General features: G+C 35.9%; 2 protein-coding genes across 3 annotated transcripts; both read left to right on the forward strand.

The window, feature by feature from the left end:
- The first annotated feature begins 2,173 nt into the window (after positions 1–2,173).
- On the forward strand, positions 2,174–5,589 carry LOC129309356 (eukaryotic initiation factor 4A-15-like). Its single transcript, XM_054950920.1, has 5 exons — positions 2,174–2,389; positions 2,838–2,907; positions 3,086–3,192; positions 3,693–4,123; positions 4,615–5,589. Exons 2-5 carry the CDS (start codon positions 2,840–2,842, stop codon positions 5,248–5,250), a joined length of 1,242 nt encoding a protein of 413 aa, XP_054806895.1. The 5' UTR covers positions 2,174–2,389; positions 2,838–2,839; the 3' UTR covers positions 5,251–5,589.
- A 1,609-nt stretch (positions 5,590–7,198) lies between these two features.
- Positions 7,199–16,177, forward strand: LOC129309418 (diacylglycerol O-acyltransferase 1A-like). 2 transcript variants are annotated; one of them, XM_054950994.1, is made up of 16 exons: positions 7,199–7,911; positions 8,000–8,080; positions 8,209–8,282; positions 8,403–8,478; positions 8,592–8,643; positions 9,500–9,600; positions 9,756–9,854; positions 10,889–10,990; positions 11,109–11,245; positions 11,637–11,718; positions 11,828–11,848; positions 12,572–12,634; positions 14,319–14,366; positions 15,153–15,215; positions 15,475–15,528; positions 15,739–16,177. In XM_054950994.1, exons 1-16 carry the CDS (start codon positions 7,540–7,542, stop codon positions 15,841–15,843), a joined length of 1,530 nt encoding a protein of 509 aa, XP_054806969.1. In that variant the 5' UTR covers positions 7,199–7,539; the 3' UTR covers positions 15,844–16,177. The 2 variants fall into 2 exon arrangements, with proteins under 2 accessions (XP_054806969.1, XP_054806968.1); XM_054950993.1 differs by lacking the exon at positions 8,592–8,643 and adding an exon at positions 8,644–8,711 and having other exon boundaries at positions 9,477–9,600.
- The last annotated feature ends 35 nt before the right edge of the window (positions 16,178–16,212 follow it).

Genomic DNA, 16,212 nt, shown 5'->3' on the forward strand with positions numbered 1-16,212 from the left:
CTATTTGGGGCGAACTCTCACCTATCACATGCATGCCCATATAACATTATGCAAATTACCTATGCATCATGTTATATAGGATACCACAACTTAAGAACCATGACTACTAATATTAAGCCTCATAATCATGTTTTAATTTTACTCATGGTAATAACTTATGCAGATTATACATGCTTAGCATATAATAGTTATCCCATCACTTCATGGCCAATCCAGGTCTAACCTATTAGCACAAGTTTTTTAGCATTATACCACATTTACATGTAAACATGCTTTAATCACAAATGCTATTCCAATACCATAATCTATAGCACATAATCATAACAAATTCATGCTACACACTTAATCACATTAATAAAATATCTAAAAGATAATATTTTTGGCCACAATTATATGCAATCATAAATTCTTAGTTACTAGAAATTATACACTCACGTCTCAGTTCATATAGAAATGTTTAATCACATTGACGATGTATGAAGTTCAAAAAATTTTCAATACATGAAGTACTGAACCTCTCAGCACAATTACTATGAATAACATCTTATCTTTTGAATTAACCAAATACAGTTCTTACCCTCACTTTCCTTAGCTTAGGCACACTAATTGTGTCTAGCATTTTTGAACACGCTAATGTCATCCTTAAACATATCACGTACCTCTTTCGCTTCAAAAACCTCGTAAAATAACATTAAGCCAAACATAGAGTTCTTGTCTCTAGGTTTTAACCTTGTATTCCACTTTGAGGGTTTCTCTATGTTATCATTCTAACTCCAAAACGAGATTATGGTTCAATTAAACATATAACAATGTTTTTCTAATAAATTTACTATGATAGAATACTACATTTAGTTACTATTATGCTGAAGCCTTTATCCTTCTGGAGAGTGAAAAGCTTGCCCTTGTAGAAGTTTTTCATCCATTTGATAAGCTATAGTTTATATCTAGACATAGTGGTTGGTGAGTCATCATTAATGACTAGTCGTCATTAACAAATCTTTAATCATGATTAAAGCTTAACCATTCATTATGCATAACTGAGCATATTTATCACTAAAACTAATATAATTTGATTCCTAATAAGCTAAATAATCACTGTTATTTACCCTTATAAGCCAAAGCTTAATTATTTAATATGATGGTTAACTCCTAACCCCTTTTTAATGACATTAAATGTTGCCAACCTCTACAATATATGTATAAGAACATTTAGTAATTTCTCAACAACCCATTTAACTTATCTTGGTGACCAAAGCTCCTCTACAAATGTGGTCACCAATTTCTAAAGGTTACAAATAAGAAAAGTAAGCAATAAGGCTTATCCATAGTTGTAGAGCTTCAAATCACCTCTATTGTTCACCAATATGAAACCTTAATAGAGGTTTTCTCTCATCCTAACTCTTAATTTCTCCCTTGAAATGAACTTGGATTGCATTATGTGAGTTTTGAACACTTTGACGCGCTTGCTGCTGTGAGAAGCATAATTCATCGTGGCGAGCAGCTCAAAATAGGTAACTTCACTAATTTCAAGGTTTTACACCCAATTTTTAACAGTCTTTTGAAACTTAATTCAAATCTTCTTAGGGGCTCAACATGCCTAAATGGCCTTTTAAGCCTAATAATTAACCCCTAATTTGTCCAATTAATTAATTAAACCCTCTACATAATTTATTTAAATTCTTAATTAAATTTTAGGATGACACATATGTTATTTTGTCTAAAATTGCCTTATAAATTGAGACGGGAAAGTAATCTTTCACAATTTTAATCCATATAATTTAGTTCCCCAAGAAAATCCATACAATTTATTTATTGCATTTTTTTTTGGTCTCCCACAAATATTCTTCTATTGAAAGCAATTATGTTTGAGAAAATTATTAAGTATTAAATGTGTACATTTTTTTCAGTTCAAACATTCGTTCATCCTGTTGCCTGGTTGAATACAAATTTGTCACTTGGGCCCAGCACGTCATACATCCACTGGCCGACTTTATTTGAGATGGGCCTTAATAAGGGTTATGGGCCCGTTTGGGCTTAAGTCGAGCTCCTGATGACTTGATATCCGGGTTCGTTCAATTTCGAGCTTACCGCAGAAACTGTAACTCGGGGCAAATTCAAATACACCGAAAAGAGCCTCTCACGAAGGGTATACAATGAATAAACCGTATAATACTTTGTGTACTTATGGGTTAACTTGCTTAACTGTTGTACTCTTGCTTTAGCAAATCGCTCTTCGTTCACCTTCCTCGACTCCGCGGCGTAGATCCGAGGAGTTTGAGAAACCCTAATTGCTTTCCTGAATCAATTCCGCTCTTCTATTAGCCACATAATACCACCGTCGTCCCCTCTTGGCTTTTCCGTTGATACAAAATCCCTCGTCATCCAAAAGGTCTTTATTATAATTCCGTCCTCAATAGTTGGATTGCTCCGTCATGGCGCAATTTGTTTAAATTTTTTCAAATTTTCCTTCCATCTTTATCTTATCTCTTTTAAGTTATTCTTGAGGTTTTAGCGGTTGGATCTGTTTTTTGATGCCCTATCATGTCGGGTACACTTCTCATAATTCCAAGTTATTGTTTGGATTATGGATGACTGAGTTCAAAAAATGATGTTTGTTCGTTGAGAAACGTGGCTATGTTTGTGAAATATTTTATTTTCAAATGTACCACGGTCAAATCCCCCCACCCTCAAAAACAATTCCTTTTCTTTTAGATGATTTTGTTGTTTTTGTTCCAACATTATTCTTATGTGAATTGGTTTCTTTTTTATCTACTCCCAGTTTACTTATTTCAATTACTGAATAAATTTCGGGTTTAACTGTTCTTTATTTCCTACAGTCATGGCTGGAGTAGCACCCGATAGCTCACAATTTGATGCTCGTCAATATGACTCCAAAATGAATGAGCTGTAAGAACTTTAACTTGTTCAAAATTTCAAATTAATAGGTTTCAGTAATGGCCTTCTTATTGGAATTATTGCTCTTGTTTCGTTGTTTCCCAATTGTCGTTTTCTTAGCACAATAATATTTTAGGCTTTTAGCTAGATGCTGAGTTTATTGCTTGGTTTGATGACTCAATGATTACAGGCTTACAACTGATGGGCAGGACTTCTTTACATCTTATGATGAAGTTTATGATAGTTTTGATGCTATGGGCTTGCAAGAGAATCTTCTCAGAGGCATTTATGCATATGGTAGGTTTTATCCCTTTGCACTTAATGTTAATTTTGTCCAAAAATAGCTTTTCTTGTAGTTCAGTTCCATGAACTTGATTATATAATGCTGTAAATGTCCATTGGATTTTCCCTTTGTAATTTACTGTGTAATTATGAAACTCTTTATTCGTGTCTTTTATGATGGGTTATTGCTTTTTCAAATATACGGAGGATATCACTATAACTATGGACATGGTGCTAATACGATTCTTTATTATCAATAAATCAATCAATCAACTAGTGTGGGTCCTGTGCATTTTGTATGTAATCTAAGAAATGAGCCACAAGGTTCATGATTTATGAATAGTAGAGCTTGTTAAATTTTTACATCCTACATAGAAGCATCATGAATGATGTGTATGTATTGCCACCTTTTTTTTGTTGTTGTAATTTTGGTTTTATAGTTGTGTGCGTGCATGTTTGTCACTGCTGCATAGTCAACTGCTTACATTATTAAATTAGTGTGGTTTTTACGATAGGATTTGAGAAGCCGTCAGCTATTCAGCAAAGGGGAATAGTTCCCTTCTGCAAGGGACTTGATGTTATTCAACAGGCTCAGTCTGGAACTGGAAAGACAGCAACATTCTGCTCTGGGATCTTGCAGCAGCTTGACTACAGTTTGATGGAATGCCAGGCCTTGGTATTAGCACCAACTCGAGAGCTTGCTCAGCAGATTGAGAAGGTTATGCGGGCGCTTGGAGATTATCTTGGTGTAAAGGTGCATGCCTGTGTGGGAGGAACTAGTGTTCGTGAAGACCAACGAATTCTATCTAGTGGTGTTCATGTTGTTGTTGGTACCCCTGGTCGTGTATTTGACATGCTGCGCAGGCAGTCACTTCGGCCAGATAACATCAGGATGTTTGTCTTGGATGAGGCAGATGAAATGCTTTCTCGAGGTTTCAAAGATCAGGTACTTCTATAATCAAAATTTCTTTCTCATTTTCAGACCCAAGTGATTCTTTTGTCATTTGTGATTTGTGCATACTTTTAAATATGACGTGTCTGCATGTTTTTGTATTTGCATATGCAAATTCATATGGGTTCATTCTTAGAAACCTTGTAAACGTGCTTCTGACTCAATCAAAAGTAACTCCTTGAGTTACTTTATAGGGCTTTAAGCAGGTTTGGGTGTTTACTTAAATTAGTTTTGTTTACTTTAGACTAATTCCTGTTTAAGATTTCTATGTGCTATGCCGATGAATTGTTCCTCAGTGTATATTTTATTCTCTTTATTTAAAATTTCTTTTGCTATATGAATGGCTTTTGTTTTTACATTATCTTGAAGATTATACATGCTCAATTGCTAGTCATAGTTGCCTCAGGGCAACTGCAGGAATTTTTGTGGGGTAGAAGTCCAATCTATTCGTATGACTGCATTAACCTTGTTGTTGTTGTGATCAGATATATGATATATTCCAGCTACTTCCGTCCCAGATTCAGGTGGGAGTGTTTTCTGCTACAATGCCTCCTGAGGCTCTTGAGATCACTAGGAAGTTTATGAACAAACCTGTTAGAATTCTTGTGAAACGTGATGAGCTAACCTTGGAGGGCATAAAACAGTTTCATGTTAATGTTGAGAGAGAGGAATGGAAGCTAGACACACTCTGTGATCTTTATGAAACATTGGCCATCACTCAGAGTGTCATTTTTGTGAACACCAGAAGGAAGGTTGATTGGCTCACCGACCAGATGCGAAGCCGGGACCACACGGTTTCAGCAACCCATGGAGACATGGACCAGAATACTAGAGATATCATTATGCGAGAATTCCGTTCTGGATCATCTCGTGTTTTAATAACAACTGATCTTTTGGCTCGTGGTATTGATGTCCAGCAAGTGTCATTGGTTATTAATTATGATCTTCCTACTCAGCCTGAGAACTATCTCCATCGTATTGGCCGGAGCGGAAGGTTCGGTAGGAAAGGTGTTGCAATCAATTTTGTGACAAGGGACGATGAAAGAATGCTGTTTGATATCCAGAGATTTTATAATGTGGTAATTGAGGAGCTGCCATCTAATGTTGCTGAACTTCTATGATGAGATTTTGCTGTCCATCATTAGTAGAGGAAAGATGCTATCGGAAAATTATCAGAGAAAAGTTGGATTCTCTTTGGTAAGTATCATGTAATCCTGTTTCCCCCCCCTTTTTCCAATTTTGTTAGATCTCCAGTTTTAAAGATTAAACCTTGTTTAATAGGCCTAGTAATTGATTTAACTTATATGTTGTCTAAGTGATAAGACATTGCTTGCACTGTGGAATCCCGTGGTTGCCGCAATTTGGCGTATGGCTATTGCGTCACATTTCTTGTAGCCAGTTTTTCTATTATTAATTTCTCGGATTCTAAAAATTTAGATGAATTTTGTTTCTATTATTAATTTTGATTTTAACTAGCATGCGATGCACGGGACATGGAAGTAATTAAACCTCCCAAAGCCCACTCTTTCTCAATTGCATATGAAAGCTAAGTGGAAAATATATTGTATCAGAATCTTTCTAGGTTTGTAAGATGTCAGAAAATTCACACAATTCATAAAGAACAAAGAAATTGATTTAATTTAGATGACATAAAGATCACTATAAATACAAAATTTGGCAAAGAAATGGTGACGGTCATAAAAAATCGCAAGCAATGAATTGCAATTTATCAGAACTCAGAAATTCCTCCCCTCAATCACACATAATAGCAGGTAGCACGCTCTACTTGCTTTTGTAAACTCCAGGGAGGCAGATTGCTGCATTTTTAACTTCTAAAAATTCAATGATTCAATCAATATCATCTGTTGCATGGTAGATTCGACTCTAGCTACCTTAATCATATCCAATCAAGAATGCTCACATGAAGTCCTCCAGCTTCTCCAGTGATTGATTGTTTATTGAATGTCATTTCTCCAATGATTGAGGGACGAGAGTCAACTTGGCAAGAAAATTATTTACAGATAAGAATTAATAATAAGTTTTATTCTAAAAAATAAGTTTATATTTTTTATTTTAACAATAATTCATTTTATATTGGTTCTTATTTGCAATTAGGTTTTTTTTCTAGTCTTGGATGTGATTTTTCCAATGATTTATTTCTCCAATTCTTGCATCTCCTTACTTTTACATACAGGCCTCTCCTTTTCCATTCTTTACAATTCCTCACCAATACTTATTTTGGAGTGTCATTTCTCAGTAGAACGTGCCCAGTTACTTTGGTTCTTATTTTGGAGCGCCTCAACTGTATAGTTCAATCTGATGATACAAAATCTTTCCCTTCTTCATGTAACACGAAATCCTAAAAGTTTAGTCCTGTAAATGATATAGGGTGTTATTCAGCTAATGTCATCGAAAAAAGTTAAGTATGGATTTGAAGAATTGTTACTACGGATGTTCTTTAATGGAATATGTTAATTATGATTATTTTCTGTAATTAATATTTTCGTAAAAAATAACTAAAATAAAAATGTGACACGGCCTTGTACGAGATGACGTCCGCGTGTGATGGAAACTGCCTTGCCATTCGGGCTTGGTATTGCATGGAGTATCTATATGAGAATCATAATAATAATAATTACTTCAATAAAATTCCGTTTGTTTTTTCCCCCCATAAAAGACAAAAGGTGATTTCAAACGAATGATAGAGGGAGAGCACGTTACGTGCATGTCTCGGAAAAAATTGCAAAACATGAATTTAATTAATAAGTTTGGTAAAAGAACCGGTAATATAACTGAAAATATTGTATAAAATTCACTTTCTTTTCGAGCCAATTAATGTCTATCAATTATAAAAATGTGAGTGCCATTCTAAAATGTAATTTAGTGAGTGATTTAAAAAATAAAAAAAACAAGGCTGGGGAGGGAGTCGGACAGAGTTGAAGTCGTGTCCTTTCAGCTTATACGTTAAGAAATGGCAGGCAGGGTTACATGTCAAGCAGAGGCGGTGCCTCCTCAGATCTCTCTGGTCAGGACAAGGAATCTTCCAACGGTCTCATTCTGCATGCACATACATTCCCCACTTTCCTTTCCTTCATTCATTCGTTTCCTTCTAATCAAACCCAAAACAATCTTCCAAAGGCGCTAGCTTCACCTGATCACTGTTCTATTCTATCACAATTTACATCACCACTCTTCTTATTCATATTTGTTCACTCTTTCATTCTCATCTTCTCAATTACGTCAAAGTACAATTCCCCTCTTCAATATTCTCTCTCCTGACATTCTTCAGATTCCTCTTCTCTGCATCCACTTTCAATTCTCATTATCAAGCTAATCATTAGGATTCTCATCGGAAATTTTATTTTATCTTATTTTGGTGTGATCGTGTGAGGGTCTGGTTTCTCTACTCCATGGCGGTTTCTCAGGTGCCTGAAAGTGTTGGCACCTCGGCTACAACTACTACTACTGCCTCCGTTCACAGCGATTTGGATCTCAACCTTGCCTCTCTTCGTCGAAGGCCCCTGTCAGAGTCTTCTGTTAGGCCTGAGGCTTCTGAAGCCGAGAGTTCTGCTCAAGATGTTCTCGGAGATTCTGACTCCAATTATTCCAAGTCCGGCACCGACGGTGGGAACCAGGAGTTGGAAGGTCCCAATGTGATTGATCAGAAGATTCCAGACCAGTTCCCGGATGTTTCCGAACTTAAATTTGCTTATCGTCCTTCAGTTCCAGCTCATCGCAGAATCAAGGAAAGCCCTCTCAGCTCCGACAAAATTTTCAGACAGGTTGTGGCAGTGAAATTCTTTCTAGTTTAACGTATTGGCTTTTTTTACTGGCTCAGCAGAACTTTACTTGATAATCTACGAATTGCAGAGTCACGCGGGCCTTTTCAACCTCTGTATTGTTGTGCTTGTTGCGGTAAACAGTCGGCTTATCATTGAGAATTTAATGAAGGTTTGCTTCTTCCATTTATTCAGTCTATTCATCATGAGCGATTTAAATTTCCCGTTCTGCTTAAGTCTGTTTGACAGCTCACTTTTGTCTCTCTTATTCATTCATTCATTTATTTATTGATGTTTCAGTACGGTTGGTTGATTAAGTATGGCTTTTGGTTTAGTTCAAAATCTTTGAGAGACTGGCCACTCTTCATGTGTTGGTAATGCCTTCAATTAATTCCTTGATGAATAAACTCTGTATTTTTGGACTTACGAGAATCCTTGCTTGGTTGGATTTGTCATCTGGTGTTATGTACCTTTACCAGCGCTTCCTTTTGCAGCCTTTCCCTTGCAGTATTTCCTCTTGCAGCCTTTGTAGTGGACAAATTGGCGCAAAAGAAGCATGTACCTGAACCAGTAAGTGATTTTTTCAAGATTTTTTTTTTTAAAGTATTACAAGAGATTTCGTTGTCCTCTGTCTTTCTTGTCTGTTTGGACTGATAAATGCTTTATGGTTTAATACTTTTCGGGAATGCAACTTTCCAACTTACTTGTTTGGGAACATTGACCGAAATATCTCAGGTTGTTGTTCTACTACATGTAACCATTACGTCAGCTGCAGTGTTATATCCGGTTTTAGTAATCCTAAGGTTGGTATAATTCTTCCCTGGAGACTAAAATTCATTTGGAGTTTCATATTATATCCTCTCTGTATGTTACTGGTAACACCGTTTATGTCCATCAAGGAAGATTTTGCTTCTAGGGTAGCACGAGTTTTAGTTGTTGTAAGGATTGCAAGTAAAGAACTCTGCCATAATCTAGTATAATCCTTGCAGTAATTAAGGAGGGGTTTTTAAAGCCCTTTGGCAAACCATAGTTTGATGTTTGGTTCATCTGGTGTTGCAGGTTAATTCAATGAGGAAAAAATTCAAACATCCCTGATGAGTGTCATGCAATACAAGCAAACTGGTCATTAATGACTAAACATTAAATCATGGCCATCTTCATTTGCATTTAATATATGTCAATGTAGTATGTCAGGGTAACGTTTGCAGGCCATTAACCAGCCATGAAATCATGCTAAGTCGTATGCGTCCATGAACTGAAGTTGTCTATTTTTGGTATTGCAGTTAGGAGTTTCTTTAGGTTTTGTCTAGTCTGAGTCCTTTTCATGGATGATGTGGATCGTGCGTTTACCCCTTTCAGCCTGTTGCATTTAGATTTTTACTCCTAGAAAAATTGAATCCTGCTTTATAGAAGAGATACCGTCTCCTCTGACCACCTCAACTAACAACGTTGGTGGAAGTGAATTTGTCTAATTGGTGAATAAAATAACTACTGTGATGGGAATGCCTGGCCATTTCCTAGATAGGGAGTGTGAAGATGTCTTAATGATCTGTGGTCTTTCTTTGCAGGTGTGATTCTGCTTTTTTATCAGGTGTTACATTGATGCTTTTGGCTTGCATTGTGTGGTTAAAACTGGTGTCTTATGCTCACACCAACTATGATATAAGAGCACTTGCCAGATCAATTGAAAAGGTTACCTACTTCCTCGTCCATTCTTTCTTACAACGGGCTAATAATACTATGAGATAATTTCTTCTGAGAATGATAAATTACTGTTTTTTGAACTTCCCCCCCACCCCAACCCCTTTCAATCATTGTACTCAATATTCTTCTTCTGTGTTATATAGGAAGAAGCACTACCTAATACTTTGAATATAGAGTGCCAAAGCAATGTGAGCTTGAAGAGCTTGACATACTTCATGATTGCTCCTACATTATGTTACCAGGTGGTGGCAGCACTTCTAAGCAATTTATCTATGTTTTTTTTTAATTCAAAATGTTCTACATCCTAAAGCATTTTTGCATGCTAATGGATAAAAGAGTATTTTATATTTATTTAAAGCTACCAAATTTTTGTTTGGGATGTTTCGTTAGAGTTGATGTCAGAAGTGATACACCAACGATCTATAATCTTGCCTAGGAAATTAGTTGATCTTATGGTCTATGCAAGACTAATCTTTGAGTGGACTGCAAGGCCATGTGGTTCTGGTCCCAAGGAATCTTTCTAGGGTTCAAACCTCGATTATTTTAGTTTGCTGCACAAGTACTTACCTAGCTGGAATTTACTGAAAGCCTCCTTCTTGTCTTCAATGAATGCTCACTTTGGGAAGTACTCTTATTGCTTCTCCTATATTTTATTTCCATGACCAATTTTTAACCATTTAACCTTCTTCTTCTTTTGACATGCCTTCAAAAAGCTGAATAGCTGGTATTGGCATTCATTGTGCTCGGAAATTGATAACAGGACTTTAAAATTTACACTCGAGCATCAGTTTTGCACCCTCCATTCATAGAAAACTCTGCTCACTTCCTTATTGAATTTGATTTCTTTCAAGCACATATGCTGTTGGTTACATTTCCCTCAATTATTACTTTGTTTTTGGTGCCCTTTAGAAACTATGGATTTTTTTTTTTGGCACCATTATTTTGTTTTTCGGTCATATATGAGAGCTGCAGTTTGTATGATGTTTATCATTCATCAACAGAAAACGAATCAAACTGTAGTATTTTTTTCTTCTAGCATTGAATTGCAGTCTTCATTACAGTAGCCAGTAGGTTATTGCAATTTATTTTGAGACTCGTCTTAGTTCTAAAGAGTAACATGTGCAAATCTACTTGACTTGCTTGTGCCTATCTAACTGCTGTTATAATTGGTTCGAATTTATCTAAATAATGTTTTCCTGAGCACAATTATGACATCTCTATCACTCACTTGTTTAATGCATTCTCTTTTTTGTCAACTTGATGCTTTCTGTTATAGCCAAGCTATCCCCGCACACCATATATTCGAAAAGGATGGGTGTTTCGTCAACTTATGAAGCTGATAATATTTACTGGAGTTATGGGATTTATAATAGAACAAGTAAGCATCAGTTATTCATGTGTTAAATGTTCTTGTCTACCTCTGATAATTTCCTCAAATTTTCCTTTTTGTATTTTTTGATATATTCTAATGTCTATATGATCATCTGTTTTTGCAGTATATTAATCCTATTGTCCAAAACTCAGAACATCCTTTGAAGGGAAACCTCCTTTATGCCCTTGAAAGAGTTCTAAAGCTTTCTGTTCCAAATTTATATGTGTGGCTCTGCATGTTCTACTGCTTTTTTCACCTCTGGTGTGCACTACGTCCTTCATCTATCTTTCAGCTTAGCGTGTCTATTTACAGACAAATAATTTCCACCTAACGATATACCTTCATGAGTAACTGCAGTGTTGATGGGGATTTCCAGTTGATTCTGATACATGTACTTGTGGTGATTATTGCAATCTAAGAGATATGCTTCTTAAGATGTATAATGAATTCTGTGGATTCTTTTGTTTCTCTACCCATGGCTCCGTTAACTAAATATTTGAAAATACGGAGTGACCAGGGAGCAAAGTATGGATGAGATTGTTCGTGGGGAATAGTTCATTTAAAGCTATTAAATCTGAAAGATCAGCTTTGATATTTTAGATATGATTTATTTTTGGGACGGTCTATGCTAAGAGGCACTACTTCAATGTAGGCTAAATATACTTGCTGAGCTTCTTCGGTTTGGTGACCGTGAGTTTTATAAAGATTGGTGGAATGCAAAAACTGTTGAAGAGGTAGTTGTTTGTCCTGGCATATTTCTGGGTTGTTTGTTTACCAGATTTTCATGAATTGAATTTCTGACCTTTTTTGTCCGTGGTGCATTTATGCTGCTGATGTCATCAGTACTGGAGAATGTGGAACATGGTATGTCTACTTGTTCAGACTTTATTTTGGTGACGGAATCGGATGAGTTGATTTTTTATTTTCACTTGGGTCATTTGCTTTGGTTCTCATTTTTTTTGTTCGGTTCCATTTCTATTTGTTTACTTACGTTGAACTTTGAAGTTTTCATGCAGCATAATTTGTTGGTTGATATTAGGTTTGATCTCGTTGAAACTCCTCAAATTTTTGAAAATCATTGTTTGAATTTTGTCTACTTTCATGGCAGTTCCTAGTGTAAACATAGTGGTCTTTAGGAGACAGAGCTTAATTGAGTCCTTAAATGTATTGATATATCCATTAGTCATTAAAAGTGTTTTGTTGTTTTGTAAGTTGGCAAAACTGTGAAAATTCTACTTCGCAATTAAACTTTTAAATATTTCCTATTTGTGTAAGACCCCAATGAAGAGAGAACTTACTACAGTATAAACTATATATGGACTGATTCTATGGCATACGGCAACTATAATGAAAGTGTTCCAGTTTGAATTTCATATAGCCTCCAAAAAAGTAAACTAGAATAGTGTGTGATGCTTGCCTATGAGGTATTTTGGAGCACCCAAATAACTGTCGGCAATATCTATGGTTGGCTTGAGTTTTACTACATCCTTAACAAATAGTTCTAGAACTTTGAGTAACATATGTGCGGTTTACAAGTATTCTTTTAATCTATCACTATATAACTGACTTTATTCTTTCCCATTACAGCCTGTGCACAAATGGATGGTCCGCCACTTATATTTTCCATGCTTAAGGAATGGTATACCCAAGGTACTTTGAGCAATAAAGAATCTGTCTCACTAACTGGAGTGTGAACGACTGGTGGTCAAGCACATTGCTTGTCTTATCATCTGACTGTGTTCATCACTTATATGGCTATCTTCTATCTTTAGCCTATCTCTTCTTTTGTTTTGGTGAGGGTGGTGAAACATTGAAGCCTACCGTTGCCTGTTTGTTTTGAGGAACTTCTTTCTTTTCCTTCCATTGCAACAATTAATTTGATTTATATTTCATTTGTTGAAAGAAAAGGATGGTGAACATTTTGAAAAAGGAAAATGTGTTGCATTGTACAATAACTTAATAGGAGGCACATTACATACTGATTGAATGATGCAAAACGAATCGAAAACAAGGCAGACTGCAAAGATATGACTTCTGATAAATGATAAATGACATGCATGGATATTTGCTATTGCCACCCGTTTTTACCACATGGCATTGGGAAAGCAAAGTCCAACTTCCGAATTATATTGTTTATTCGTATAAAATCCTGGTAGAGTATAAGTCTTACAGGGTTAGCTACAGGATCAGCAATAGCAAGAGGAAAATAAAGAATAAGCCAAGGTTCCTATGCAATCGAAGGCATAGGCTATCCAATAGAAATTCACTCAAAATCTTCTTACCTCCCTCTGGTCCTGTACCTTTGACTATATTCCCAAATCCTCTCTCTTTCTAACGGCCAGAGGTATGAAATTCCTCATTTTCTCTCTACAGTCTCACTTGGAACCCTTTTCTTCTTCCTACTTTTCCCAGTACACATCTGCAAATGCCAGTCTCTTTTCATCTTTAAACTCCTAGAATATGTCTGCAGTTGAGGGCTAAGCCCATCCCCATCAGAAGGAAGGTGGTATAATTTAAGGTTCTTGGGCTACTTTACAATTAGTACCTTCAATAATCAAGAGTTTCTTATAAAAGCAATTTCGGTTGCTGTTGACTTGTCATGTTGGCATCTCTCTGGAACTCACACTCAAGATAGGGGCTACCTTTATTAAAAAAATAAAAAAAAAACCCTCTGGAAGATAGGTTCAAATATTAAATTGCAATCTCTGCACTGTATGATAAAGGGTTTACAAACTTCTTAGTTGTGCAGCTCCTGAAATGTTATTTGCTTTGTTATATCACCTCATAGTAAGAAGCATCATTATGTCATATGATTATTAGAAAAGGTTTGAGTACTTATGCAGGGAGAACAAGGACTGGATTTACTCGGGAAAGCTTGGGAGCTAGCATGAGGACATGCAAAATGCAACATATTTCATAATCTTTATTCTTGTATATTTAGTTCTATATCTTAATTGATCCATTGAATTGTTCATAGCAAAACCAAATATGTTTTTTAAGTTCTTTGGTGGGGGTTTTAAATTGAGAGTCAATATTCAAAGTTAGCCTTTGTTTGTAGTTTCAAGTATTGACTCTTGCATGCTCAAACATGAATATGCATATGCTTGTAGACTCGTGTGATTAAACAAGCTTAGGAGAGGTATCGAGTTAATTTATAACTTATCTGTCTTTTCCTTTTCTGTTTTTGGATCTGTTATAAATATTGAACTGAGTTCTTTTTCTTTTGGCCTCAATGTGAGTTATTTCTTCTTGGCTGAAATTTGGATTTATAACGTTGACATGCTTTTTTCTGAGTTCTAGATTCCTTGTAACTTTTTGCTTCATTACTGTACAGGGTGTTGCTGTTTTAATCGCCTTCCTGGTATCTGCTGTGTTCCATGAGGTGTGTGGTTTATCCTCTATCAACCCATTTCCCTCTTATTACATTATAATGTATTTTGATAGTATGGTTGCTTTATAAAAAGTTGGCTAGAGCTTGTTTAACTTCATCCCAGATGTTCTTTGATCCATGTCCTTTGACAGGGTTTGGGGGAGAGGATTAAAAGTTAAAACTATAAATTTGCCAATGACTTTAGCCTGTTAGCCAGCATCACAGATCTAACCACAAATGTCAAAGGGCCTTAAGAGCTAAGCCAAGACTAAGCAAAACCAAGTACCTGACCTGTTGCTTGGCTTGTGTGTATCATATAGGTGTTAAACCTGTCCCGGTTGGATTCTGACATGGCATTATGCAATCTTCACTAATTTTATATTATATTATTAGTTTTACAAATTTGGGTTTAGAATGCATAAAAAAATATTCAAGAAGGGGTAAAGGGTCTGGTAAAATTTAATGTGGTCGACTGATATGATGGGCAGCTCAAAATTCCTGGTTCTGTTGAAGGAATCACACCTCAATCCTCATTGTGCATTCATGATATTGGCATGAACATTTTCTCAAGCTTTATTGAAACATGTGTAGAGTCACTTGTGATGTGAATCGTTGTCCGACTTGACTCGTTTTCGTGCACTTTTTATGGTCATATTTGATGAAGCCTGCCACTAGTTAATGACTTAATGTGGTTCCTATCAATTGAAGTACATGCACAAATCTGTTTAACTTGACAATTTTTCTTTTAAAGAAAGTTGACTTTAATTTTATTCATGCTTTCTGTTCATCTGAGTGCAGCTGTGCATTGCCGTTCCTTGCCACATTTTTAAGCTGTGGGCTTTTATTGGAATCATGTTTCAGGTATATAACCATCCTTTTTTTTTTTTGGGCCTTGACGCTGCTACCGTTAAATTTAAGTGCCTTCTTACAGTAATTCACAAGACCAAGAAAACCAGATTCTGTAATTGTTAGTTGTTTTGTTGAGTTTTAAATTCATTCTTAGTTATTTACTGCTGGTAACTCAAAATCTGTGAGTGGCAAAAAAAAAAATTCTGTGAATGCAGTTTCGGTTCACTTGAAATAATAATTATAATCATGATTGTGCTGCTGCTTTTTCTAGGTTCCGTTGGTCTTGATTACGAATTACCTTCAGAACAAATTCAGAAGCTCAATGGTATGCCCCTTTGATACCCCATGTGATCATTTCATTCTGTCAAATGTTACGTCATTATTTAGCTATGAGACTAGCTTAGGTGGTAAGAGTATATAAAATATAAATAGTAATCATTCAAACCCTCCTGATTTGATTTGACCCAAAAAAAAAAAAGAAAAAAAGAAAAGTGTTGCTTCATATTCTGGAAGTGATTTATTTTCTTCATGCCAGGTTGGGAATATGATTTTTTGGTTCATATTCAGTATTCTTGGCCAACCTATGTGCGTGTTGTTATACTACCATGACTTGATGAATAGGAAAAAGAAAATTGACTAAGCTGGCATTGCATCATCAACCATGCAAGTGGAAGAGTTTCTTCAGGCTGTTGTAGATATGTGGCTGCCTATTTTTTCTACGGGAAACGTTTTCTGCCTTGATACTGATAGTGGTTGCCATGGGCTGAGCGTCTCCAAGTGACATTTTCTTGATGTTGTTTCATGCTAATCCATGTACAATGATAGATGCCAATGTAGCAGTGAAACTGGCTTATGTTAGTAACTGATTACAAAATTGTAAATGGTCTAGGTTAGATACCCATGATCTGGAAATGCCTCCCGCAAGTGTTGCGTCCACGTTATGTTGAATAAAACTTTCTGGAATTTTGATACCAGAGCACTTCTCTATAATCGTGATACATGGAGGACA

The sequence above is a fragment of the Prosopis cineraria genome, unplaced genomic scaffold (genome assembly GCF_029017545.1).
Source record: "Prosopis cineraria cultivar Desert tree isolate PC_DT_omini unplaced genomic scaffold, ASM2901754v1 PC4, whole genome shotgun sequence".
Taxonomy (NCBI): domain Eukaryota; kingdom Viridiplantae; phylum Streptophyta; class Magnoliopsida; order Fabales; family Fabaceae; genus Prosopis; species Prosopis cineraria.

Coding starts and splice junctions, on each gene's coding strand:
- LOC129309356 (XM_054950920.1), top strand. CDS start 2,840: ATGGCTGGAGTAGCACCCGATAGCTCACAATTTGATGCTCGTCAATAT. Junction 3,193..3,692: donor CAGAGGCATTTATGCATATG/GTAGGTTTTATC, acceptor TTTTTACGATAG/GATTTGAGAAGCCGTCAGCT. Junction 4,124..4,614: donor CTCGAGGTTTCAAAGATCAG/GTACTTCTATAA, acceptor TGTTGTGATCAG/ATATATGATATATTCCAGCT.
- LOC129309418 (XM_054950993.1), top strand. CDS start 7,540: ATGGCGGTTTCTCAGGTGCCTGAAAGTGTTGGCACCTCGGCTACAACT. Junction 8,712..9,476: donor CCGGTTTTAGTAATCCTAAG/GTTGGTATAATT, acceptor CTTTCTTTGCAG/GTGTGATTCTGCTTTTTTAT. Junction 11,719..11,827: donor ATGCAAAAACTGTTGAAGAG/GTAGTTGTTTGT, acceptor TGATGTCATCAG/TACTGGAGAATGTGGAACAT.